Raw genomic sequence first — 27,318 nt, forward strand, 5'->3', positions numbered from 1 at the left:
TATCTCTCTTTTTCTTATTGCCCTTTTCAAGGGAATATGATGCACACATTTGGTCTGAACAACATCTTCAAAGCCTGTGAATGCCACAGTCTTACCTTTCAAGGGTCAATTTATATAGACACCTGGACAGTGGTTCATCCTTTCATTTCCAACACGCTGACATTAAACGTAGCACTACAAAGAGCGGCAGAGGCTACTTCCGCCTGGCTACAAGATCAAAGCGTCAATAATGAGGCCTGATTAATTCTGAGAAATTAAATTTTCAAATGGCACAAAGAGGTGCTCCTTATGGCAGCCGGTGTCGTGACAAGGTTACCGACAGCGGGATGAGCCGCACAGTCAGTTTCCCTGTAATAAAGTCACGGGATGTGCCTTGAATTTCCTCATCAGTACTCAATATTACATATTTTCTCCCTCTTATCTCAACCTGTTATTCCTCCCTTATTGCAGTCTGCCCTCCTGCTGCCCCAACGTAACATATTGTCTCTACAATTTGATTGCTGTGTATTTTATTTCCATCAGTGCCAGTGTCATTGTGCAGACGCCACAGCAAACAAATAGAACAAATGTTGTTACTTACAGCTGCTAATGTTGCTCTGCTTCTTTTCTTTTTTCCTTATTTGTCTGTTCAACGGACTGTGCTCTGACTGAATCCTACTCAGAAATACAAACATTTAATACCTTTAAATTGAGCAGTTTACAAAGATAGCACAATGTCATAAAGATACAGCTAATCTATATTTAGTCTCAAATTTCAGCTACTGCCTTATTGTTTCCTTTTTAGATTGCATTGGCTATTTTTGTTGCATCTTATTTTTCACACTACCTTTGTCTCTCTCACTCACTCACACTCACACACACACACACACATACACACACAAACACACACACGCAAACACTTAAGAGTTATTACTTTCCTCTGTATTGTGCTGGACCTCAGCCAAGGTCTCAATCCAATTTATACACATTTTTGACAGCCTTTTATAGTCAAATGGTTCATATTGTAATCTCTGCCAACCAGTGCTCTGTTGTTTAGGGAGATACAGAAGATGACCCTCCTTTCCTTGTATTTACCTCACTGACTGAGGCAGCAAATGTGTATTCACCACAGCTGTGTAATTGCAGACACTTTGAGAAAAACATCAGACTTGAAAGGAGGAAAAACTGACTCAGAGGCTAATATGTATTGATCTGAATTTCCAGCCACCACTTTACCTTTGAACTCACAATTTCAGGATTATTCCTGATCAAGTGCACTTGCCTGCATGCTGTGCACTGGAAATCACAAGATGCTCTGAATTTTAAAATTCAGAGCATCCTCAAAAGCTTTTTTCCTGTCTCTTCATATTTTTTAGCCTATGGTCTGGTTTTTCCTCCTACACAATCAGACAAACTTGCCAGCACTAAGTCCTTTACTGTCATCCAAATTACCTACAAAGCAACATTTTTTTAATACTTTGTTTTGTCAGCAGGGAGGCTTTTCCGTTTGCGTTGTGGTTTCTAATGACACAGCAACAGACCAAACCTCTGTGTTGGTCCTGGACTGTAAGCAGTTTTAAACGACCAAAGCCCTGGCAAGTCCCAGTTGGTCACACTGTGGAAAAATGGCTACTGAGAGCCTCAGCAGAACACCTGCCCCCAGTCTGACCTGTTGTTAGTGGATTCAATCCCAGGAGAATAACAGGCTAGTTACAAGAATTGCTCTGCTGCTTTTATATCTCTCTCCCACTCCATCGTACTCGACATGCAGTTTGTGCTTTTTGTCCTCCTCCTCCTTTCTTTTCATGACACAGTTAATAGGCAAAATCATAGCTTGGATGTGCTCTCTGTCTTAGAGGAGTAAATTTCTGCCACTGGCTGTCAGATATTTTCCATTGCCTCTATCAGTTTACAAAGTTACTTATGGTTCGTTCACTCTTCCCCTCGCACGACTGCAACCAAACCAAACAGATGATGCCAAACTGCTTCACTTTGCTGAAATCAGGTTTTCCAGTAGAGTTCACATCGTCAACATTGCCATCAACAAACTGTTCCAAGGCTTCTACATCTTTTAGAACGGTTTCCTCTGAGAACCTCTCAGACAGACATGGAACAACCAGTGCAGTCAACTCATATATTCCCATTTCTATTTTTCTTGCTTTAAACTGAGCTTCTCACCCATCATTATGCCATTCACTTTAAGCTCTGGGACCTAAAAAACAGACAGTGTTTTGTGGGGTTGGATTTTTCTCTCCACAATCGTGTCTTCTCATTATGCACCTCTTTGTCCCCTGTTTTGTGTCTGAAACTCGGGCTGTTTGTAGCCCTGTCTGTGGTAACCGCTGAGACAATTGCCTCTCAAGGGCAAAACATTCACAAAAATTCAGCTGTAAAGATGGACAAAAATGCATTACAATTGCAGCATTCTGTATTCAGGAGTGGAAATGCCTTTTTTTTTTTTTTTAGCAGGCTGATAGGAGCAGCGCAGGCTGGGCAGGCAGAGAATGAATACAAGGTGTCATCATGGCTGTCAGACCTGTCCTTTACCCCCCGAGGGGTCTTCTGCAGATCGGCAGATATTCTTCCAGCTTATGGTAGAAAAGCAAAGAGGGAGTAGGTCACTCATCCTAAGAGTAAACCTCCACGAATCACATTTCCCACATACAGTATTGTTATTCATGTTACTGTGCATGTTTGTGTGGAGGCTACATGACCTTATTTATAAGGAAATATGTAAAGCAGGCAGCAAGTGTGTGAATCTCAAAGTTGTCCAACCCCACAGGTGCATGAATTTATTTTGCATGCATGTTATCTACTGTTTGAGTCACCAGTTCAAATAAATCTTCACTTTTAACTTGATATACATGTCATGTCAATTTTATTAATATAGCTCAAAATCACAAATTACATCATGCCTCAGTGTACCACCATAGGCTCTGGTCTTTACACAGTGATAGATGAGGGAGGCGCACCTTCTGCATCTTCCTTCTAATGTTGTTTTCTTTCAGCTCCATCAGTCACTAGTCCCGTTTGTCTTCCTGTGTCATATAGCAAATTTTTCAACAGCCTGACAACCATTGCAAGTCTACAGCTTTGCAGTTGACATTTCATATTTAACGTACAAAAGCTTTTGTTATTAACAATGCATTATTTCCTTCTTTGTCTCCTTAAAAAAAAAAATTCTGCCTCTTCACCTGCGTACCTGTCTGCCTGGGATTCAATCAAATTTTGCAGGAAGAGATGACTGTGAGAATCTAATTATGCCTATAGCTAATTAAGTTAATATCTCATATGGAGACAACCAGTGTCTTCTTAGAAAGACTGATGCCATCTATAGTGGGGATAAGAAGGACTTATGATGGCACACCTCATATGTTTGTCTTTGTAACACACACACACACACACACACACACACAGAGGGAGGGAGGGAGAGAGAGAGAGTTTGCTCCACATCTTTGTTACCAGGAAGCCGTCTGCAGGCGACAAACCACGGATCCACTACTGATGCTCCTCACATAGTTATTTCCACAAATGGATCCACTCTGAAGAAGATGATAAGGTCCAGTCTGCTGTCGGGAAATTTCCGAGGAAAAACTACGAACGGATCTTAAAGAACCATCCTTATCCGCCTTCTGGATCTCAAAACTTCACAAGAAACCGTTTTACCGGTAAGTCCGCGTGTAAAATAAGTGCCTATTAAATTCTTACTATAATGTGACTTGGGGACTATTTCGTGATGATACTGTTGCTACAGTCGCGGATGTCTCTTGTTAATTTGCATCCAGCTGTTAATGGTAGCCTAACGGGACGAAAGCTTTCTTTAAACCCGCCGCAAACTTAATGTTTAGGTTTTGAAAGTGGCAAAAACGATGCATAAAACAAACCTTTTTTGTGTGTTTGCACGAAGCTAAATCATCTGAGCTGTCATCTAAGTCTCGTTATCTTCGGATGGTCCAGCTGACCTGTTTCACCCAGATTAATGAAATTTATAGTCTAAATGCATTTTCCCCGGAAATGTCATGACTTCGGTGCAGGTTAATCTGATAAAAATCAAGGTATGACAGCCTACTGGAAACAAATTTCCACTCAGAAGGCAGTCTCTGTAATATTTTGTGAATTAAGTTGTGGGATATAAAAAATGTTTAACTTGAAACTGCAGCCATCAACTGCAACCAACCTGTTTTTGCTATTAGAGTCTCCCTTCATCTCCAGCCTTTCTAATTCCCATTCATAATTATGCAGCAGATCATTATTTTTAATTGTGGATTTGCATGCATTTGCATTCAGTAGCATTTGTTAATAACAGGACATTTAATGAGTGGAGGCACCCTGGCCCCTTGATGGACATGACAGGGCTGTCAGTCAGTCACCTTTAGGCTTATCAACCAAATCTAGGCCAGTGTTAGGGAGTTTGAAGCCTTCAGGGTGTCTGTGCAGGAGAATAGAGACGCATGACAGTTTTGATTCTATTATAAAGACTGTGAGAGAGCAGAAAGTGCTTGACATTTAGAGGATGTGCTTCTAATCAAATTTAAGGAGTGTATTGTGATTTCTGCCCTGGAACAAGGACATCATAATGTTCAAAAATGTTCCAAAAACATCTGATTAGATTGTCTGAAAAGCTGAAATGACACCATTTACAGGCCTGCACAGTATGAAAGTCAGACTGACAGGCAGATGAGGCTGAGCGGCTCTAAAATAACTTAACACACTAACACACATAATATATTCTCCAACGTTTTGCCCGTGGGATGCAGAGCCTAGCCAGATTTCTTGTTTTAACTTTTGCCTCCTAACTGTAGGAGTAGTGAGCAGATGCTAACACCCAGACCACTCCTGGATTTTTTTTTTTCCTCAGCTCTGTCTCTTATTGACACTGTGGGACACAGGCAGGATTGATGTTCTTGCCGTTAATAGTGCAGCAGGCAATACTTGGGCTATCGATCAAACCCCTCTTTGTAACCTCCATGCCTAGAAGCCTCTCCCCACCTCCTCCCCTCATGGATTATGATTAAAGGGCTATGGCATCATTGGAAAAAAATAGAAGGATAAATTAACATGTGTTGATGAGTGTAATGTGATGCTTTTCTTCTGGTCTTGAGTTTGAGCTGTATGAAAGACACTGCAGGAAAAAAGGTGGGAGGACTTTGGCTAATTATGTATCATGATTATGTATCATGATTAATGTCCTTTGGTGCAGAAATACAACCTTTATTAGATCACTACAACTGTTATGACTTCTCTGAATACCAAGGGATGCTTTTTCCAACTCAGAAATTCTTACATGTTTTGGTACTTTCGCACCGCAGCGTCTCTCTGTGGAGTATAAACTAGATAAGCCGGGCCTAAGCTCATTTTATTGTCGATCTCTTTACCCACTGACCCTTTTTCTCCTCCTCCTAAACATCATAATCTCCACTGTCAGCGTTCATTTTGATTGCATCTGTCTGAAGGGTTTGCAAAGAGACAGACAGAGGGAGGGAGAGTAATCTTTTCCAGGCTGACCCTTTTTTTCCCCCCTCAGATTCTGCTGGCGTGACCGTGTGTGGTGTCTGATTGGGACCTGGTGTGTGTCAGGGGGCTATGAGGCGATGTGCACAAGCTGGTGTGAGGAGAGATGTACGAGCAGCAGTGGAGGGAGACAGAGAGGTAAAGGAGTGGATTTTCGATCATGGCTGTGTGTCTCGCTCTTGCTCTCGGCCCTGTGGGGCCAAGTGTCCCCACAGTGCCCGGACAGCTGCCACTGCACCTGGGACACGGCTACAGTGCTGTGCTCAGATGCTGGGCTGCAGGAGATCCCAGAGGGGATCCCACCAGAAACTGTGTCCCTCCACCTGGAACGCAACTACATCCGTAACATCCCTGAGAGCGCTTTCAGCAACCTGGTTCACCTGCGGGACCTGTATCTGTCCCACAACCGCATTGACTCTCTCGCCTCAGGGGCGCTCCGACATCTGGGCCCCGAGCTGCGCCTGCTGGACCTCTCGCATAACCAGCTGAGGCAGGCCAGCAGGGACGAGTTTGGCTCCACGCGTGCAAAGACACGACTCTACCACAACCCCTGGCACTGTGACTGCACCCTTCAGGAGCTGATGGAGACTCTGAACCTGGAGCCTGAGACAGTGAATGGGATCATCTGTGAGAGCTCTGTGCGGGTGGTGGGCGAGGGGAGCAGGTGGGAAGACCCGGGGTCGCAGGGCGAGCACGCAGGTCAATCGCTGGTCAAACTGTTGGATTCTGGGGTGAATTTCTGCAGCTTGCAGAGGAAAACCACTGATGTGGCCATGCTCATAACAATGTTCGTATGGTTCTTTATGGTCATTGTGTATGTTGTGTACTATGTGAGGCAGAACCAAGCCGAGGCCCGAAGGCATTTGGAGTACCTGAAGAGTTTGCCCAGCCCTCACAAGACCCCTACAGAGACAGACACTCTAAGCACCGGTTTCTGAAATCCTGCTTGACTGTACTTTAAATGGAATAATAATCCCATTTTTATGGAAAGGGACTTTAAAATGTTGTGTGGAGTTACTGTTTGTCGACTGTGGAAGATGCTGATAATAAGGAAATTAACCTTCAGCCATGTTGTGATTGCAACATTTCTTTATATTTGTTACTGAGCCCTCTTTGTTTTGCTTGATATTTCTTTATCTATGGCATTTTTCTCAATTTAATTAAAAATGAGAGGGGGGTGTTCATTTACTCATTCAACCGTGTGCACTCAGAGAAAATAGTGCAATGTGGAAAAAAAGGATGAAATAAGTGATGAAAGAAAATTCTTCTCTGATCTTCACAACCTTCTGTCTCCCTTTGTGGTCCCATTTCTCCTTTCTTTTCTTCTCCCACCGTGCCTCACACTGTGGTATTTTATGTTTCATTAAGCTCTAATTAGATGCCTTTGACCAGCTGACCCTTAATGAAGACTTGAAAGGCACTAATCAGCTGGAGTGTGTTTGTAAGGTCAAAAAGGAAAATGTCTAAACTCAAATGTGTGTCCTCATATAATTGCTTGTCTCATTTGTGTGCGTATGTGCGTGCCTGTGGTGTTTTTGTGCAATGTTATGGCCATTTTTACTCTGATAACACTGATTTTGCACAGATGCTATTAAGGCCTTCCCCAGTACACAACCACTAAGCCAGTCGTTTCAGTGCCCGTGGAGAAGCGCTGATCTAAATTTACTCTCAGGAAGCTATTAAAGCTGGAGGTGAACTATTTTGTCACCAAGCTGCACCAATCAGCTCTAAAAGATCTGGACAGCTTATTGTACATACACCTGTCACTGATTGATACAGAGACATTCCAGATTCCAGATTTAGAAGTGGAACATTGCAAGAAATTAGATTAGTATAACCATTTATCCGAGGGAAGCTGTTAGTTTAGCTTTAATTAATCTCTTGAGTCCTGCTTTTCAATCCTCTCTGCACTGATTGCTGCGTACAAATTGTTCTGGTTCCCATTTTCCACATAGGCTGTATCAGACTCTATTTTTTTCAAGCCTCTGTAAAAATAAGCAGAAATCTTTGATAATAAATGGAATAATTTTCACAATTAGTAACACATGTAATGTTAAAATGAATGCCACTACTGACTTGTATATTGGAGGTGCATTGAACATCTAGCTCAATGTTCTGCATAAATGGAACAAACTCTGACTGGATTAACAGCTACATTTTTTAATTCGCTTGAGTTCACTGTAATCATATTTACTGTGACAATAGCTGTGGAGCTTTATTCTCTGAAGAGAGGGTGTATTGTGTGGTGAATGCATGCTCTGTTTGCCATTTCATATGTGTTTAGGTCAGTGGTTTCCAACCAGGGGGGTCAGGCACCGAAAAAGAGCTCACAAATTCAAGCAGAAGGGTCATGAGATTTATTGCCAGGATATTAAAGCAAAATTAGGTTTTTCAGACTTCTCCTTTTATGTTTTTATCCTTGATAATTTTTGGATTACCTGAGGTGGCTTCAGCCTTTTAAAAAGTCAGTCGGTCAATTTGGCTGAGCAAATATTGGCTTTGTAACAGCTTACAGGGAAATCAGAAGTAATTGCTTTGATTAAAGGGGTCATAAACTGAATAGGCTGGGAACCACTGATTTAAGAGGATTTTTTAAACCATGTTAGCAGTGTGGCTTTGGGGGTGGCAGTCAGTCTAAAACTGTTGGATGGATTGTGATGAAATTTGATACAGACATTGCTTTCCTCTGGATGTATTGTAAAAAGTTTTGTGATCCTGTAATTTTTTGTCTGTTATCATCATGAGGTTAAAATGTATATTTGTTCAATATTTTGGTTTAAAGTTGGACTTTTACATAAGCAACTGTAATGAATGTGGTTCATTCAAGCACTTGCAAAGTGAGTTAACATAATGGAGATTCAGCCTGTCGCTACCTGGTAAATCTCTCTGTATTTAGTAGTTAAATTTGGAGTCTGTGGTGACATTCCCATGCTGGGAGAGCTACTGCAGCAACCGATCAAGGTACAGCAGCTAGGGAAAGCCTTTGGCGGAAAAAAACTAAAAAATGTCCAAGGAAGATTTGTGATGCTAAAAGAAACTCCACATTCAGAGGAAGTATTACAGTCAAAACCAGGAAAGTGATGGTAAGTATGAACAGGGATATTTAAGCTGACCTGTAGGCATACTTCATGCATCACTAGTGTTTGTGTAGTTACTCTCACTGCCAGAAGGGGGAGACAAAAGTTCTGCACTGCAGGTTTAAGGCTAAATAATATAATAATGTAACTAATTACATGCCCATAAGTCTCTGCTGTACTTTTTGTTTAGTGCTTTTTGTTTAGCATGTTTGCACAATGCTACCACACTAAGTTAACACGGTTAATGGTCATGTTACACCTGGTAAACATCGCATGTTAGCACTGTCATTGTGAGCATGTTAGCATGCAAACTTTAGCATTCAGCTCCAGGTACCGCTGTAGTACAGCCTCAGCCCTTTTATTGTTCATACTGTATGTTCATAGATGTAACAAAGGTTTATTGTGGCCCATTATCAGTTGGGTTCAAAAGTTCCTAGAGTTGAGGCAAAATGTAGAATAGGACATATTTCTGTGTGCTGTAATGTGCTAAATGTGCTGTGTGTACCTTGTAATTTACAGAGAGAGACTGTTCTAAGTTTATGTTGTTCAGTAGGAAGACATAGCCTACTCTACTGTAAATTTGAACTAGGATCAGTTAAAGCATATTAATATTGTTTTAACCGATCCCTATGAAAACCTGATCTTGCTTTGAAGCCCACAGGCTAAAAAATTGGAGTTAGAAGTTGTTCTGCGAGTTTCAAAAGGAATTTGTCCATGAATACACTTGTATAGCGCTGTTGGTGTAACTTTACATAATATTTCCTAAATGTTACTTGTATGTCACAAATCATTTATCTAATCTTGTTGCAGAGTTCAGTGTCCTATATGCATTAATGCCATGATACAATCTTTAATCCCTTTTTGGCTCATGAAGGTACAATGAGGCAGATATCCCAAAACTCAAAAACCAACTCTGTGTGTAGAGGTTTTTTCTTTTATTGGTGATGTATTTGTGTCCCAGTGATTTGTTTTCTCTCCTGTTTATATGTCTATAATTATTCAAACAGTGATGAAGTCATAGATCAAAAATCATTACATCAAATAATAATATTCTATCAAAAAAGTGATTTTAGGAAAAAAACAAATATATAAAAAAAATTAAAGAAACATTACTTTGTTCATAGAAATGCTTCTACCTTTTATTGCTACTGCGGGTTGGAAAAGGAAGAAGATGAGGAGAAGTAATGAAAATACAGGAAGATATTATCAGTTCACAGAATGAGCTGATCATGCTTGCCAGTGTTTCCTATTTTCTGCTCTAATGAAATGATTGAAAAACTATTTTACACATATAAAAAAAAGTACACGATATGAACTTTCACCACCTCTTTCTTCAACTTTTTCTTTGTTTTTCTTTTTCACAAATCACCAAACAAAAATGACCCCGCATTCATCCATCTCTTCACTGCCTTTTCTTGAGATCTCAGGTGTTTTTCCCCCTGGAAATATATCGCCACAAAAAACATACAGTGGGAGTAGGGGACAATCACATCTTTAGGTGTGACTTTATATAAGAAATTTCCTTGGTTCAGAGTCAGAAACATTGTCACAGATATTTCAGTACGGGGGAGAAAAATTCAGGGTATAAATAAAAAGCAACTTCAGCCTGTTAACTTGGTTTTGTTTTTTATTTCCAATTTACATTAATTAAAACGTAACAAAAACAAGTCATGATCATAATAATATAATAATGCTATTATTATTAATAATAAAACTATTATTAATAATAAAAATATACACAACCTCACACAAATGAGCCCTCTGCGCTGGCTGTAGATCGGGAGCAACAAAATCAAACACACAACGAATCTCTTCGACTCTGTGTGTGTGTGCGTGTGTGTCTGTGTGTGTATACGTCCAGGCAGAGGACACGCCCTGTGTGAGGGGACTGTTGGGAGGAAGAAGAGAGGGATAGGGGTCAAAGGTCACAGCAAATGGCAGGGCAGCAGACTGGGCTTTTATGACCAAGATTCTTAAACACTTTGGTCATATAGATATTCACCTAAGATACAGGGATTTGTATACAAAGAGTCAGGGGGAAAAAGGCCTTAGTTTGATTTGTTTTTAGTGTGAGGTAGCTTTAGAATGTCTAAAACAAAACTAACAAGAAAATTAAATTCAGTATTAATCCCAAATTGGACATGCCTTGATTGTAAAAATTCATCATGGGCACATTTGCTTTCACATGCGGGTTGAAGCAGGAGTGTGGGGTGAGGCAGGGACATTTATCACCCTGAAATCCAAAATCCCAAGGTGAAATGCTCTCTCCGAGAAACTATATATATATGTATACACACATATACATATATATACAGATATACAAGCCACTGTATGAGTATCTGGTTGTTAAAAAATACAGACTGTTTTACAACAATAGCACCATTGACTTTTATTATAATACACAATAACTTTTCGATACACACTGTGGTGGTAGAAATAGGAACACCTGCACTTTCTAGCGAGACTTTTGGTTTCAAAGAGATATGTTTGCTTTAGTGGATATGCTACAGGAGTGATGGGGTGATTAGTAAAGAGGAGGAAGTAAGAGAAGAAGTTGGTGGATGAGGTTTTTTTTAAATAATGTGTAAGTGGGCTTTTTATTACTTAGCAACCAACTCAGTCCTACCACACCTGGGACCCAGACCTAAACAATAAATAAATAACACCAACACATTTTTCTCTTTCTAGTTCCCTGGCATGTCCCTGTACTCTCCTCATACTTCCTCCTTCTTGTTCATAGGGCAGAGTAGGTGGAGTGAGGGGGGGCGCAGGAGCTTTGGGGAAGGCTGGGTGTCCATAGGGGGGCGAGTTGACTGGAAGCAATGCTGCATGAATCACAGATGACAGTTGCTGGTGCCAATCAGTGCAGATATCCTACGGAGTTCGACTTGGAAAAAGCACTTTTTACTTAGAAAAAAAGTCCCATTTTAAAAAAAAAAGTGTCTTGATTTTTCTTTTTCACTCTTTCTCTCCTCCTTTATCTAAAGTGTGCTCTTCTTCCTATTTTTTTTAAATTTCCACTTCTTCTTTCTCTTCTTTTCGATCCCTCGTTCTTTACAAGAAGCAGACTGCACCGACTTCAACTCCAAACTCTTGATCTGCTCCACCAATATCCATGGGGGCAATGTCCACAATGGGCAGACGAGAGGTCTTCTGCGATCTGTATTCGATCACTGTCTTGCCCCACTGTCCCGTGTGTTTCTGTGCAGAGGGAAGAAAAGCACAATGGATGTTAAATGACCCATGACTTTTTTCGCAATCACAAAGAATGAGATTGGCTTGGTGAGTTGAGTGAACACCAGGGTGTTAAAGGGACAGATGTCCATCCTGAAGGGAAGGGGAGTCATATACCAATTTTTACATCCTTTAAATTAGTATAAAAGATGTATTTACATGACGTACTATGTGTATCAGAATCACAATCAGAATCAGAACACTTTATTGATCCCTGGGTGTACACCTGTGCTAAATCTGTCCAGTCTTACCGTGCAGCCATCCTCCATCACGCTGTAAGTGAAGCGGCTGTTGCCCTCGGCTCTGATCTCCACATCGTTGGAGCCCTGCAGCAGCACAGCCTTCTTCAGGTTACCTGTTGAGGCGTCCATGTAGGCCACGCTGTTCTTACAGTGGTAGGTGAGGTTTTGAGAAGCCTCAGTGGACAGCAGCCTCAGGAAAGTCATCTGAATGGCAGCAGTGTTGGGTGCCAGGCTGTCATCACCATAGCTGAACTGCAATGGGCCACAGGTGAAGAGAAGTAATTGAGAATAGCACTTAACACCCCTGCTATTATGTTACCCACTTTTCATTTGCAGGGTCGTGATGGCTAGTACCAATCACAGCACACACTGAGATAGAGGCCAAAAATCAAATTCAACAGCAGAACTTTACCTGACTTGACTGGTTTCATTTTCTCACAGTAACAAAAGCAAATCAATGATCTCTAGACTTCAACCATATAATGCCCTATAAAACCAAACCCAGACTACAAAACCATGGTGCTACTTACGTGAAATCCTCCATTCATTGTCTCCCCGAACCACACATGTTTGCGGTCCTTGCTCTTGCTTGACCACCAGTTCTTGCGAGGAATGCTGGAGGGCTTGGGGTGGACGCAAGACTCTCCTGTCTCCATGTTGCAGAAGACCTTGATTGCATCAATGGTGCAGCCTTGATTGGGATCAATCCAGTACTCTCCTGCAGGAAGCCAAAGCCAGAACACATCAGCTTGACACCTTATTCATACTTCACATTACCTCTTCCCTTGAATAAAAAAAACTGATAATCATCAGAAATTCACTATATAATGTTATGGAATATTGTGCATTGCTTATATCGCCACACAAACTATATTTACCCTAAGCTGCCTAAGTAAAATGTCACCTAAGTTCAACTTGTCTCCTTCATTATTTCACCACAATTTGACCAATTTCTCTAGGTGTCACTCACCGCTCTTCCAGTCAGGATGGCAGAGTTTCAGGTCTCTGCAGGTGCGAGCTGGGTTCTTCTTGGATCCCTCAGGGCTGCGGATGTTCTCAATTTGGTTGTTGAGAGACTTGAGTGTGGCATCGACCTCAGCATCATGCTGACGAAGGTTTCCAGAGGCCTGGTCGGCCCTCATATACCTGAGAGGATCAGGGCCCTTGTCAGTCTGACCTAGACCAGCAAATGCAGACATATCGATGCCAGGGCCAGGGGGACCAGGAGGACCAGGGGGTCCGGGATTTCCGGGGGGACCCTGAGAGGAAAAGAAGAAAGATGCAATGGTTAAATTCGGCACATTTTTTTTTGTCAAGTCATTGCTCCACCTGTGATGTGTCATCTTGCTCGCAAATGGTGGATTATTCTGTCTTCTCCTTCCTCATCTCCCACAATGGGTGCAGGAAATAGTGCCATCTGTACTGCAATCTGTTCCTCGTCTCATTTCAGTTTCCTTTTGTTGAGCTTCACTCTTCGTTTCAACAATGTACGCATTGTAAAATTGTCAAATGATGCCAACTAAAGTCCTCCCTACACCTTATTTAGTTGTTTTAAAATCCCTTTTTAATCTGACCTTTAACAAAGTTTTTTCTATAAATAATTTAAGTGGTGATAGCTAGCATTTGCACAGAGCATACAATGACTTTGCTCTTCAAACACAACCAGGAAAGAAAGATTTAAAAGGTTTTAAAAAGGATTACACACACAGATGGGAAAGTGAATCGTACACCAATTTTTATATCCTTCATATTAAATGTATATACTAGTCACATCATATGGGATGTTTATGAGTTTTTACCACCACATCAACACAGTTAATACCAAGCAACAACATGACTTACACCAAATGATCATGTAATTATATTGTGTGATTTTTACGCAGTTGAGCTCCTGCCATGTCAAGAATTCTCAAATGTGCATCTTTTCCTATTATGTGGATGTTTTGAATTTCCGAATACATAATTGGTCATATGCTTGTAACACATAAGACATACTGTGTACCATATTGAGGACAATGTAGGGTTGTAACGTACGGTTACATGAAAACATTATTCAAGTCACATTTACTGGCTAAAAGGTATATTTAGCCTGTTATAGTTTTCAGAGTCAGATAATGAACGTGGCAGGCAGAGAAAGTTCTCGTGGGTACTCACAGCAGGACCGGTCTCTCCACTGCGTCCACGAGGTCCAGGTGGTCCAATGGGTCCTGGCAGACCATTAGCTCCATCCTTTCCAGCAGGACCAACAGGTCCAGGTGGTCCCTATATACGCAGAAAACTCTTGCTATTAAGGACCAAAGACACTGCATGTGAAGAAACTTCACATAGTGTTGTGTAATTGTGTAATTCAAAGTGACATTCCAATTTTTTTTATTACAGCTCAGCATTTTAGTAGCATTAGTACTCACTCTTTGTCCAGAAGGTCCAGCAGGTCCAGTGGCACCCTGGTCTCCAGCTTGACCCTTAACAGATAATGATTACTTTCATACATCAGTGTTTCTCCAGGGTTCAAGTTACATTTTCAAGACCTTTTTAATATCACATAGAATGCAATTTAATAACCGTCTCATTGTCCAAAGTATTTAAATACTGAGTACTGGACAAGTAAGAACAAGAACAATACTATATCATTTCCATTACATCCCAGCAGTGTATGACAATAATTTCTAATGGTAAAATGAATGAAATGAATGTAATGAATGTAATGAACATGCGGATATGTGACATAAAAGACAACTACCCTAATACAGAGTGCAAATCAGCTTGATGTTGATAATAAAATAAAATAAAATAAATCTGACCAGTTCAGCACAAAGGTCACATGGATTTACATTCAGCCCAGGTGCTTACCGGAGGTCCAGGCAGACCCTGCAGACCAGTGAAGCCTCTGTGTCCCTTCTGTCCTCTCTCACCAGCCTCTCCAGCCTCACCCTTGTCACCACGGGGTCCTTGAGGTCCCTGAGCACAAATGGAAAACAACCTAATTAGGAAAGCGTAATTTCACTAATGACTGTCTTTCTGTTAGAGGACATGATGTGATGAATCCAGAACTTCACCAAATAATCTAAGCAGCTTTATCTAAGAAAATACAAACTGATTTTCAAGGTTTAACTGATACACCAGTTCTGTTTTTGCATTTGTTTGTGCCCTAAATAATTCAAAACTGAGCATACTGGCATTCCTCTGGCCCCAGCAGGTCCTGGAGATCCAGCAGGTCCTTGTGCACCCTGTGAAAGACAAAGACAAAACAAAAGAAAATGGTGACGTTAGAGTAGAAACGTAAAATACTGGAGCAGACATTTACTGTCATATTATCTGTTAATATTAATGTGTCTAAATGAATTAAGTAAATGATTGTGGACTGTTACCATCATTCCCTTTTTTAAAATGGCTGTTAACGTGTATGTACGCTGTATATATGTTGTCAACACAAACAAGATCTGTATTTAAATGGTGCCATCATCTACCTCTATCACTCAATATCACTCAGTCAGAGCCACTGTAACTTAAAAACATAGTGCAGCTTTCCAAAAGGCACTCCGGTAGCCCTTAAGGGCAGAACTGACTGTTGGGTTAATACAATTTTGCCATGAGGTGAATTTAAGGGCCAAATAATGTTAAAACAGTAGAAAATCTCTGACGCAGAAACACTGAATAAAGAGTATCTATGTGAGAAAAGTAAACAGGTACATTTTTCACTTTTTTCACCTCAAGTCAGTTAGGCAAGAATAAAACACTTGAGACATCCTCCTCCGTACTTGTGTACTCTCAGACCGTATGCTAATTTCCTTCAGGTAAAAAAAAAAAAAATCCACCCTTTATAAATGATTTCAGCTCTCTATTTATCAGTGAGAGACACACTTTACCCCTGTAAACACTTGGTATTTGAAACACACAACATCCCTGTTTCACTTCATGTGTCTGAGCAAGGACTCACAGATTCTCCTCGGTCTCCCTGTTTGCCAGTGGGACCAACTGGGCCAGGAGCACCAGGAGCACCGGGAGCGCCAGGAGCACCAGCAGGACCAGTGTTACCACGATCACCCTGCAGCACAGAGAGCACAACAGGAGAAGAAGGTCAGGCATGTCAGAAAGGCTGGTATACTGTGGTTTACTACAGTGGGATCATGGCTCTTTACCTTTAGTCTGATCTGTATTTAGAAATATTACGAGAAGACAGCAAAGGGCCGTCATTGTGGAAAAAGTTAATTTCCTTGATATAATGAACATGAAACTAACATTGTGCTTGAGTATTTGAAGAGACAGAGTAATTGTAATACCAAGTAATACATTTACAGGCAATTTCAGATAAACTCTAACAAAATGCATTTGTGTTGCAGTCCTGATTATTTTACACATAGAATATCAAATATCAAGAAGGATAGCAGCACAATCCGTATCCTGAATAACAGCATATTTCAAAGGGGTTTTGACCAAGTGTATCTTATGCAGCGTTATTCTGTTTTTCTCACCTTGATTCCAGCAGCACCATCTCTGCCAGGAGGTCCATCGGATCCAGGGTTTCCCTGTCAGATGGCAGCACAATATTGAGTGTTAATAGCTTCTACCTCCACCAAGCCAGATGTCCTATTGAATACTGATCAGCTGCATAATGAACCATGTTCCAATAAAGCACATTAATAACATGGTGCAAACACAATGCAAATGTATACATTATGCAAACTGCAGTGTGTTTTAATTATTTTGGGATCATTTCAGTCAGAATAAATGCAAAGTGCTGGATGTGAATCCAAACACACACAGACACACACACACATACACACACACACGCACACACATACACGCTGTGTGTTGCACATTCTCTGACCTCTCTGCCAGGCTCTCCTGCAGGTCCAGTGAGTCCAGGAGGTCCAACAGGTCCAGGGGGTCCACGGTCTCCGCTGCCACCAGGAGCTCCCTGCTTTCCAGGCTCACCCTGAGAGGAGAGAAGAGGACACATTACTACACCTAAACTAAATTTGTTATATCATAAGATGGATTTCCTTGAGGTACAACTGCTCATGTAATTCATCCACGATTCATCTTCAATCTACATTTCTGTGATTACAGATTCAGTCTTAACGTCACAGTCAGGCGAACAGCGAACAGCTTGGGTCGGATCACCCACTGGCTGATATATCAGACTGGTAATGATTTCCAAGTTAAAACCAGATACTGTGTGCAGGTAAGGGCTCAGATGAAGACAATTTTATTAAACCATTATTATAGCAACAAATGAAAAAAAGGACAACAGTGAAATATATATTAAAAAGACTTCATTCTGGCACAACCAGTCTACATCTTAAAAGCTTAGTTTTTGTAGGAAAGTTCAAGTAGTTGAGAAATAGACCAGTCAGACACTGTAAATACCAAATCAGTCAGCAAACATTTAGAAAGCACATGACTGCTGCCTCTCCATATGCCCATTTAGTTTGGAACCACGACACAAAGCATTGCTCAATCCAGAAACACCGCTATTAGTACATAAAACTGAGCAGCTGCCGCCTTCAGAGAGACCAAACTTTAAAAAAAGTAGAGGCAGCCACAAAAACAGTATCAGCAGTTCAAATGTGACTTGTGATATTAAAAGCATATTCTCTGCTTGAAATGTTCCTGGGTGAGTCTGGCATCACCGCTTCTTTCTTGGCACCCATTGGCTCCATACCGATGAATAATTAATGTTCAGGACATGCCCATTGAGATGCTGTAAGTAGGGAACATGGCTCATGTCACATATCAAATGGTGTGAGATGTAGACACGGAAGCCTTCCTGTCACATGTCATACTGAACATCAAATGAAGTCAGTTCAGCAGGAGAAAAGCCCTGGCCCATGTGAGATGTGATTTGAGTGTGATCCAATTAGGCCACAGCAGAATGACAGCCCAGAGGCAGTCTGTGGTTTGTCTACTTTCTCTTGTACTGAGTCACAACACATTAGGTGTTGTGCTCTGAGGGCAGAGTCATGAACATCTATTTAACTAACTTATTTCAGACTAATAGACAGAAACATAAACACCTCATGTTGTGAACACCTCCACAGGTACCATCCAAGGTCTTCAACCAACGTGTATGTATGTATATATATATATATATATATATATCCATATATATGAATGACTCAGTTCAGTGTGAAAAAACACAAAATCATCGATAACTGAAATGACTGTTGCAGCCCTATTTCTGGCATTAAATGATTGGACAAAGCGAACAGAGTTTTACTTACAGAAGGTCCAGGCAGACCAGGGAAACCTCTCTCACCACGCTGTCCAGGCAGACCGACGATACCACGCTGACCAGCCAGACCCTGAGGACCTGAAGGACCCAGGGGACCCTGAGAGGAGAGGAGGAGGAAACACATTTAATGTGTGGTAAATGTATTAATAGCCAGATCATTACATGTTATTTAATTATGGTGGTTTTTCTTTTAATTTCTGGAAATTCTACTGTTATAATAATTATACCAAGAATGAGACTGCGTTACAACCAAGATATATACTGATTAACACTTTTACAATTGAAAAATGAACCCGTCTGTGCTCTTGGAGGTTCTGTTTCCCACAGAATTGTAACACTGCTTCTAAATGATCTCAGACCATATATTCTTCAGACTGATTCACTGGTCAAACTCAATTTACAACAGTCAGCAGTCAGATTTTCTGTCGTTTCCAAATCTGGATGATAGCTAGGTGAGATAATCAATAGCAATTTCATGTCTGTGCATAGAATATGAAGCTATCATCATCAGCTGGTTGGTTCATCTTAGCACAAAGACTAGAAACAGGGGGAACAGTTAGTCTGGCTCTCCAGCACCTCTAAAGCTCACCGATTAACACACTATATTCAGCTTATTTAAACAAAGCTGAAGTGAAGAATAAATAATGGCTTTACACAGTGTTATGAGCCAGCGTTTTTATTATTGTGTATTAGCAAGTTTTATTTGTGTTCTCTTCTTTCATAACTGTTTCATTCATTCTGTCTCTTTACTTGATTTCTTTCTTATGTCATTTGTTCCACTTGGGATTTTACAATTCCCATTTCCAGCACAACAGACTAACATTGACATTTTCATCACCTCTCTGGTCTACTTCATCCTCCACAGTCTGCTCTGTCACATGTCCTACGATGCAACCATGAAACCATGCTCACAATCAACAAGTGACTGTCGGTGGCAGCTGAGACACACCATTCAGCTGACTATCACTTTGATGTGTTGATACATGGTTCAAGATCTAATATATGTAATCTATAGGTGGGATGGGTCTTGACATAGCGGCTTCATGTTTGAGTATGCAATCATCGGTGATGTGTCATTATCTTGACTGGACTCATGTGTGACATTTGTGTGTGTGTATGTGTGTGTCTGTGTGTGTAGTGCTGAGTACAGGCAAGGTAAAAGCCTGGAGTCCTGTCATTAGCCTGTCACTGGGCTTGTGCTTCCCTGTGCTGTCATATGTCTGGGTCTGCTATTACACTCAGTGATTGACACTGACAGCTCGGTGTATTAATGGAGAGTGTGCTCGGCGGCTGTCCATTACTGATGAAATTGGCTCTTTGGGCTGACAGTGCTATGTAAAAGTAGACAGTAATGTAGAAAACAAACACATTTAATCATTTTCTTCTCTGGATAACGGACACCTGCGTTCACCTTGACAGTGTTGAAGGAGAGCGTGCGGGCCGCAGAGAAGGAGATTGGAGTGGTTTTACAAGTGTCATGAGGTTGCTAAATTACATATCAGGTAAAAACCAAGAAGAGTCTTGAGTGTTATGTGGATGAATATGAGGAAAGAAAGACAAACTCACAGGGGGACCGTCCTCTCCAGCATCTCCCTTCTCTCCAGGAGACCCAGCAGGACCGCGGAGACCAGCATCACCCTGTCTGCCTGGGGGTCCACCGTCTCCCCTCACACCCTTGGGTCCATCTTTACCAGGAGGGCCGGCAGGACCAGCAGGTCCAGGATTACCCTAGAGGAGGATAACATAAGACACATAAAATGAAACAATATTACACTGTAATAAATGTCAGTTCTATGGTGTGTGAGTCTGCTCACATCAGGTTTACAGAGCCAGTGGGATTATAGTTTCTATTATTTCAGTGAGCCCCAGGGTGTCTGTGCATCTTTAAATAACTTTTAATAACACATATCTTGTATTAACAGTCTCACAGGATCAGACTTGTTTATCACGATGTGTTACAGTCTGTAAAAATGTTCTAAACAAACTAATCCAACTCCAACTGTGTCAGACATATTGTTTTGGTAATGTATGCGTGTGTGTGTGTGAAACAAAGCAAATACTCCATAGGTGAAAATTAAAAAGGATTCTTAGGTGACAATAAGTTCGGGTGGCATTTAGAAAACATTTCTGTATCAGTTCACTTGCACCTGGTTCTTGCTTGTAAAACATAAATCAAAACCATTTTCCCTTCACAAAATTCACATTTGGTGACTCAACAATGAATCTAGTATCTCTACAGTATGTAGCAAAGGTTGAAAGTTTAGTTTTTTTTCTAGATGTTAAGGTAAAAATATGGTAAACTGCAAAAATAACAGTCAAACAATTTTAAAATATTCAACAACATCAGTGTCCTGTATCTATTTTTTATTGTTGTTCTTATGGACTTGGCCAAGTGGTTGAAGGGTGTCAGGGTGAGGGCTGTTGATAGTAGATGTGAACTTACATTGGGACCAGGAGGTCCAACTCGGCCAGCAGCACCGGGGAAACCAGTGGCACCCTGAAAGAGAAAGATTAAGTTGGACAAAGCCAAAAATAATTGATCAGAATGATGGTTTCTGTGCTACTGTGAGACAAAAATAAAACAATAAATTAAATAAAAACAATTTCAAAAGGTCACTTACAGAAGGCCCCTGAGCACCACGAGCACCTTTAGGTCCAGAAACACCTGTAGGACCCTGGATCAGAACACACAGTCATGTTCATTACTGTCTGACATTTATTTTGTGTTTTATAAATGACAATGATGAAATTCATCTGAAACATGTTCAGCTCCTTTGACATCTGTCTGGATCAGCAGCAGGTTTGTGTGCCTCAGTTGTTTTTTATTCTGCCTGGTGTGGCACAATCTGTGACAAGGACAGCTTTCATTCTGACTCTATGTTAACTCTACCAAACAATGTTGGATGGTTGGAAAAAAAGAAGAATTTTCTGCTGATTTGTGCATAGATAACAGTACTCTCTGCTCATAAGAAAGACTGTCAATCAGTTTTTTTGTCTTGCTGTTGTATGTTTTTAACTATCAAAGAGAAAAGTCTTCACGAGGCTGTAAACATCCAAGGATTTCCTAGAAACTCATTATTCAGGGCTTAGGCAAAGCCTGAAAAAAATTACTGTTTGGCTCAGCAATGATTTAAAAAAGTCTAGAGGGACACCCACTGCAGGTCCAGGGGCACCAGAGGGTCCTTGGGGTCCAGGGGCACCAGCGTCACCCTTCTGTCCAGATTCTCCCTGCTCTCCCTTGATTCCAGGCTGACCGTCAGCACCCTGAAAGATGACACAAACAGCCAAATGAATGAAAAATGTCATTAAGACATTAAATGTTTATATTTGTGAATGAGTAATTTATCTAAAATAAAAGACAACATTTCTTATTCTCTAAAATAAATTTCATCAAAGGGGCATTCCACCAGTCTTACACATAAAGGTCAGTTTACTAATTTGATTAGTACTACTTGGCCTGTAAAAACAATAGCATTGTGTCTGAAAATAACTTATAAAGGAAGATTTTGTTGGAAACTAGAAGTTGGAACATTTACCAGGCAAGGAGAGTATAATACAGGCACGCTACTGCGTTGCATTATGCGAAATGTAGAAACCAGCATTTTGACTAAGACTAAAGACTAAAAGCTAGGATATCTTATGTTCTCATTCTTTTTCATATTTTTTCTTTCATACACAACATGACTGAAATTGTGATTTCAACTGCAATTAAAAGTGTAGGCGTGTGAACTCTGATTTCAATAAGACTTGCTGATTTTTTATGTAGCATCCATATTTTCAGCCTGTGTGGTGATGAGCTGTGAAACAAAAAATTAAACACCTTTTAGTGTAATTCATTCCGCTAAAAATTGTCATAAAAGTTCTCATAAAATAATTAAAGCTTCAGTCCCATTTTTCAGGGAACAAAACACAAAGTTGGGTTTTGTATCACTATTTTTAATCTGGAGAATAAAATAACCACACTTGGACTGAAACTTGATTTGATTTTTATCAAGGTGTTAAGGTTATCTGTTGCATATCTACTGTGCTTTAATAAAATAATTAAATGTCAGAACTTTCATTTTCAATATTAGAGGAGGTACTAAAGGCTGAACTTAACACAGCCCACTTTTAATACTTTTTACTAACTTTGTGTGTTACTGGTTTCTAAAAGTATGTCTTTGAAAAGTCAAGCTATTGGTTTTATCCTACATCTTATTTTCTGACCTTCAGATAGTTTCATTTAAGATCACAAAGAGGTCAGTGGTGGAAACAGTACTAAGGTGATAGAAGGAATGCCCCAGTGTAGAGATAAATAAATTCAAATTTCCACTTAAGTGCATACTATGCAGAATTTTCCCAATTAATAATAATCATCATAATAAAACTGCTTGTCATGCACAATGGCCCATTTCAGAATAACTTGTATTATATTATTGGATTATAATTATCGATCTGCAGCTGCAGCTGGTCAGCGATCTTATTGTTACTTACAGGGGGTCCAGCAAATCCAGCAGGCCCAGGAGGTCCAGTTTCTCCCCTGTCACCCTGAAAGAGAGAGGAAGAGAGACAACAAAAACTCAGAGGTCAATCAGGCTGCGATGATGACTGAGAGTGAGACAAATGGCTGATCATGTAACAAGAAAAGACAGCAACTATTCTATTAGCTTCAATCTCACAAAATGATTGGCTCGAAAGCAAAAATTACTACTGAACAGTGTTTTATTATTATATATCTCAATTTTGAACTTCAATGACACTGATAATGGACAGTGATACTGGTTAAACTGTGACACTTACAGGAGCACCACGGGTACCAGGAGCTCCAGAAGGACCAGCAGGACCAGATTCACCCTGTTGGAACAAAGAGGAACATCAGCAACACATTCTTAGCTGAGAGCAGTGGGTTAAAATGTATGTGGATTCAAACACTGTGGCACAATTATTTAAAATCATGTACAAAATAGATACAGAAACCAGTTAAAAAACTTCAAGATGAAATATTATAGTGATAACCTAACCATAACTGTATATTAATTAAATAACACTCACCTTCTCACCATTGGGACCAGCAGGACCAGGAGGACCAATGGGACCAGTGAGACCCTGTGACATGAAACATGTTTGAAACACTCGTGATGCAAAACTGTTTCTGCCATATTCAAAACTGACAATTATCCCTCCTAAAAACCAAAATGGATGACAATCACTCACCCGAGCACCATCTTTACCAGGAGCACCTTCAGGTCCTTTCTCTCCAATGTCACCCTATGAGGTTATATAAAAAACATACAAATCAGTTACCCGACAGGGGTGTGGGTATAGTAAATATATAAATATTCTTCATTTTGTGCTCATCTTGGCTTACTCTGTCTCCTTTGGGTCCAGGAATGCCAGCACCTCCTCTCTCTCCAGGCATACCCTGCAGACCGGGGGGTCCTTGAGCTCCAGCGCCACCACCAGGTCCGATGGCTCCCTATCATGGAGGAGAAATAAATGAAGAGGATGTTATGCAGGCACAGACACAGAAACAGACAGAAAAGGCACTTCAGAGTCATTGTATACTATTAGGGAGCTGGTGCTTACACCCAGTTGGGTGTAAGCACCAGCTCCCTATGCGTGAAGCAGTTCTTATCCACAACCATTTCGTATTTATTAATACACAAGTCAGAGACAAACAAAAAAAATGTGGTGCCGTCACAGAGTGAACACACACATTCAGTGAAAGAGGCTGACGCCCATCTTTGTCTCAGCGTGCTGATTTCAAGGTTAAAAAAAGGACTGTAACATCATCAGGCGAAAATCAGACAATTTCTATATCACTCCTCTGACACTGACTACTCACTCGCTCGACTCAGACAAAGTTTTAGTGACTTTGCTGACTAAAGTCAACTAATTAGTTGGGAGGGTGTTCAACTTGACAAATATGTCAAATTCCATGTGTTCCTTTTGATTGGGGGTTCACTTTGAAGTCCGTATTTTGGGTGTTTTATCGCAGCAATATTTCTGTTCCACGTATCAAAGCCAAAATAATTGAAGGAAATGCAGACTTTGATTATTATTTTTTTTTTTAAGTGGCTCCACCAGGCCCACTACTCATCAAAAGCTGTCAGACTTATCAGCAGCGCTTTCTACTGCAGCCTCAGACTGGGGAGATCAGACGCACAAACACCAACTGCTGCTGCTGATCTGTAGTCATTAAGCTGTAACCACAGGGCTCACACAGCCTCGAAGCTGGCTGTGAATGTATTCAAACTGTGTTTTTATTGAATGAGGCAGATGTGGACTTTATTCCTCACAACAAATCGCTCTGCATTTCGCTCAGAACCGAGCCATAAACCACAAACTCCCTCCTCCATCACCGTCACACTCATGTCAGCTCTCTAATCCCCATCCTCTCTATGAGCTCCTGTCTGACCTTAAAGGAAGAAAAACCCATGAACGGGGATTAAAAATCTGACGATATAACAACCAAAAGTGAGAATTGAAGCCGCTCTGAGTTCTTCCTCCACTCACAGTGCAGTTGTGACAAATTACTGCAGCTGGCTGGTATTTGCTGATGGCTGGCTGATAAGCAACTGACTGTCTACTGTGGACAGACTGGAAATGCGCTGGGCTACCAGCTGTTCAGAAACATAGTATTTCTCTTTCAAATACTCTCATTTGATGAACTCACTCAATGAAGTATGTGTTTTTAAGGGCATAAATGTTCTCATAAATGCTTGTTTGAAAAATGAGGAAAAGAAAAAAAAACACCCTTTTTAAACTTTTTGGTGGGCATTTGTGATGAAGAGTGACAAAGATCCCTGGCCCTTTAAAACAAAGACATTGCATATGTCCACCAGTTGTGAGCAGTTCAACATAAAAGCAGTTCCTGTTTAATTTGAGTAATGAAAAGACCTGAAAAAGTAAGAAAGTAAAAAAAAGCAATAACAAGAGAGAAATCTAAAAAAAAGAAACATTCCCTCATGTAGTAGAGTCAAGATCAAGATTCAGACTGTCATATACTAACTGATCAAAAGACAATGTAGTTTCCCACCTCCAGTAAACAGTTTATGTGGAAAAACACTGAATGCTGTCAACACAGCTGAATGAGGAAATTAATATTTAATCACAAGCTCACATTAATGTGTTACTGCTGCTGTACGTGATAAGAATATGGCAGAAAACTGTCCGTAGTATCACAGAGGCCATTTATTTGCCAGTTGTGTGAAGACACCTAAGGCAATAATAATTTGTAATTCCCTTCTTTTAGACCAAATGTTGTTCTCACTTTGGGCCCATCAGTTCCAGGAGTTCCAGGAAGACCTCGGGGTCCCTGCAGACCCTGAGGACCGGCAGCTCCTCTCTCTCCGGGGAAACCACGCTCTCCCTGAACGGTGACACAGCAACAGTCAAGAGCATGTCGGACAGTCAGTCAATCAAAGAAATACTGAAGTTTAATCCAGACTGTCAACTTACTCTGGGTCCAGTTGCACCAGAAGCTCCAGCCTCTCCAGGAACTCCCTGAAATGGGAAATTGAGGAGTTAAAAGAAAAAAAAAGTACTGTTCCAGATATGTTTAGTTATAACAGTCACGTTAAATCTAAATTATTGGTGAGAGGTAGATATTCACGGAATATATTAAGTAGAAAAACATCTATTATACAGAATGAGATCTGGTTAACAACATCTCAATGTTACACTTTTGTGGAAATAAATAAATAAAGGCCGTTTAATAGCGAGACAAGTTATACAGTACAAAACAGCATGGGATGTAGTCTTGGATTTTATTGTTTATTTTATTTCAAATCTGGAATAAAATGTTCAGTGTCAATGAAATGGTGGAGCAAGAACTAATCTAATTAATCTTCATTTTTATTCAACCATTGCTCAAAAAGAAGGTGGCTTTTTACAGCAATGGCATGTTAACAGTTCAGTAAAAAAATATGAATGTTGTCAGGGCTGAGAGTAAAGGAGGAGTAAGTAAGTATTACCACTGAGTTTATGTACATTTCTAAGCTATATTTCACAAAAGCAGTGCGCTCACCTGGTCTCCAGGCTTGCCTCCCTCACCAGGTGGGCCAGGAGGTCCAGGAAGACCCTGAACACAGGAGAGAAACAAAACAAATGTCAGGAAAAACAAACACAACAACAACAAATTATTAAGTAAAAGGTTGGTTTTTAACAAATACATAACAGGCATAACAAAAGAATCGTGTCAGTCTGTAGCAACCTTTGCTCAAATCAGTGAGAGATAAAGGATTTTTTGTCCTATTACTACCCGTATAATTTTAAAAAGAGAGAAAGTCGCGACTTTAAAAGGCAGTTTAACGTAAAGGTTTAGACTCACCTGGAAACCTGAGGGACCAGGCTGTCCTTGCTCTCCTCTCTCTCCAGCAGGACCCTAAACAGATAATTAATAACCACAGTCAACTTTTTTCACAAATTAAACATCAGTAATTTCACATATGGCTTTGATTTGCCATTTATGTGTCTTGGATATCAATAAACAACATAGGTAGAAGCTAAGATTAAACAGGCTTTATTTTATGTATCACACAACAAACACAAACTTCAAAAGAGCTGAAAGTCTGTGAGTCATCGATGTCGTCTTACAACCGCTACACATTTGTGTCAAGGACTTCTTTTGAGATGGAGCTATCACTGAGGGAGTCTGGGAAATGGAGGTTGCCTCTAAGTGCAAACCGAGAAAAGGGAAGATAATATCAGCATTATGGAGTGGGATGGGGGAGATGGAGATACTTACGGCAGGGCCAGGGGGTCCAGAGGGGCCGGTTTCTCCATCTTTGCCAGGCAGACCCTGAGGGGAGGAAGGAAGAGAGGGAGGAAGGAGGAAAAGGATGGAGGGGGACGGGAGAGTGTGGCAAACAAATAAATAGATATCGACAGTTAAGCCAAAGGTGATGCTATTAGCTAGATAGACATTTGATAGCTGTAACTGAGCTTTTCAACATGATGGAAGCTGAACTACAGAAATAGAAGTGAACCAATGATGAGTAGCCAGTCAATACAAAACAATAAAAAATGATCATTGGGATCATTTTGACTTATAAATAGT

The 27,318-nt window shown here is 40.6% G+C and overlaps 2 protein-coding genes across 3 annotated transcripts in view; one reads left to right on the forward strand and one right to left on the reverse strand.

The window, feature by feature from the left end:
* The first annotated feature begins 3,037 nt into the window (after window positions 1-3,037).
* On the forward strand, window positions 3,038-7,749 carry LOC124056138 (leucine-rich repeat-containing protein 3-like). The gene is made up of 2 exons (XM_046383275.1): window positions 3,038-3,647; window positions 5,504-7,749. Exon 2 carries the CDS (start codon window positions 5,571-5,573, stop codon window positions 6,426-6,428), a length of 858 nt encoding a protein of 285 aa, XP_046239231.1. The 5' UTR covers window positions 3,038-3,647; window positions 5,504-5,570; the 3' UTR covers window positions 6,429-7,749.
* Window positions 7,750-9,684: 1,935 nt separating this feature from the next.
* col2a1b (collagen, type II, alpha 1b) overlaps window positions 9,685-27,318 on the reverse strand; it is a 46,007-nt gene continuing 28,373 nt past the window's right edge. For both annotated transcript variants that reach the window (XM_046383277.1, XM_046383276.1), the window contains 26 exons: window positions 27,007-27,060; window positions 26,590-26,643; window positions 26,287-26,340; window positions 25,719-25,763; window positions 25,531-25,629; window positions 23,626-23,733; window positions 23,472-23,525; window positions 23,310-23,363; window positions 23,058-23,111; window positions 22,752-22,805; window positions 21,435-21,542; window positions 20,900-20,953; window positions 20,722-20,775; window positions 19,845-20,006; window positions 18,268-18,375; window positions 16,872-16,979; window positions 16,516-16,569; window positions 15,981-16,088; window positions 15,217-15,270; window positions 14,894-15,001; window positions 14,452-14,505; window positions 14,198-14,305; window positions 13,014-13,302; window positions 12,574-12,761; window positions 12,053-12,295; window positions 9,685-11,768 (listed from right to left, as the gene is read on the reverse strand). In XM_046383277.1, the coding sequence (XP_046239233.1) occupies window positions 11,622-11,768; window positions 12,053-12,295; window positions 12,574-12,761; window positions 13,014-13,302; window positions 14,198-14,305; window positions 14,452-14,505; window positions 14,894-15,001; window positions 15,217-15,270; window positions 15,981-16,088; window positions 16,516-16,569; window positions 16,872-16,979; window positions 18,268-18,375; window positions 19,845-20,006; window positions 20,722-20,775; window positions 20,900-20,953; window positions 21,435-21,542; window positions 22,752-22,805; window positions 23,058-23,111; window positions 23,310-23,363; window positions 23,472-23,525; window positions 23,626-23,733; window positions 25,531-25,629; window positions 25,719-25,763; window positions 26,287-26,340; window positions 26,590-26,643; window positions 27,007-27,060 (2,577 nt within the window). In that variant the 3' untranslated portion in view covers window positions 9,685-11,621. The remainder of the gene's footprint in view (window positions 11,769-12,052; window positions 12,296-12,573; window positions 12,762-13,013; window positions 13,303-14,197; window positions 14,306-14,451; window positions 14,506-14,893; window positions 15,002-15,216; window positions 15,271-15,980; window positions 16,089-16,515; window positions 16,570-16,871; window positions 16,980-18,267; window positions 18,376-19,844; window positions 20,007-20,721; window positions 20,776-20,899; window positions 20,954-21,434; window positions 21,543-22,751; window positions 22,806-23,057; window positions 23,112-23,309; window positions 23,364-23,471; window positions 23,526-23,625; window positions 23,734-25,530; window positions 25,630-25,718; window positions 25,764-26,286; window positions 26,341-26,589; window positions 26,644-27,006; window positions 27,061-27,318) is intronic.

Source organism: Scatophagus argus, chromosome 3, assembly GCF_020382885.2.
Source record: "Scatophagus argus isolate fScaArg1 chromosome 3, fScaArg1.pri, whole genome shotgun sequence".
NCBI lineage: Eukaryota > Metazoa > Chordata > Actinopteri > Scatophagidae > Scatophagus > Scatophagus argus.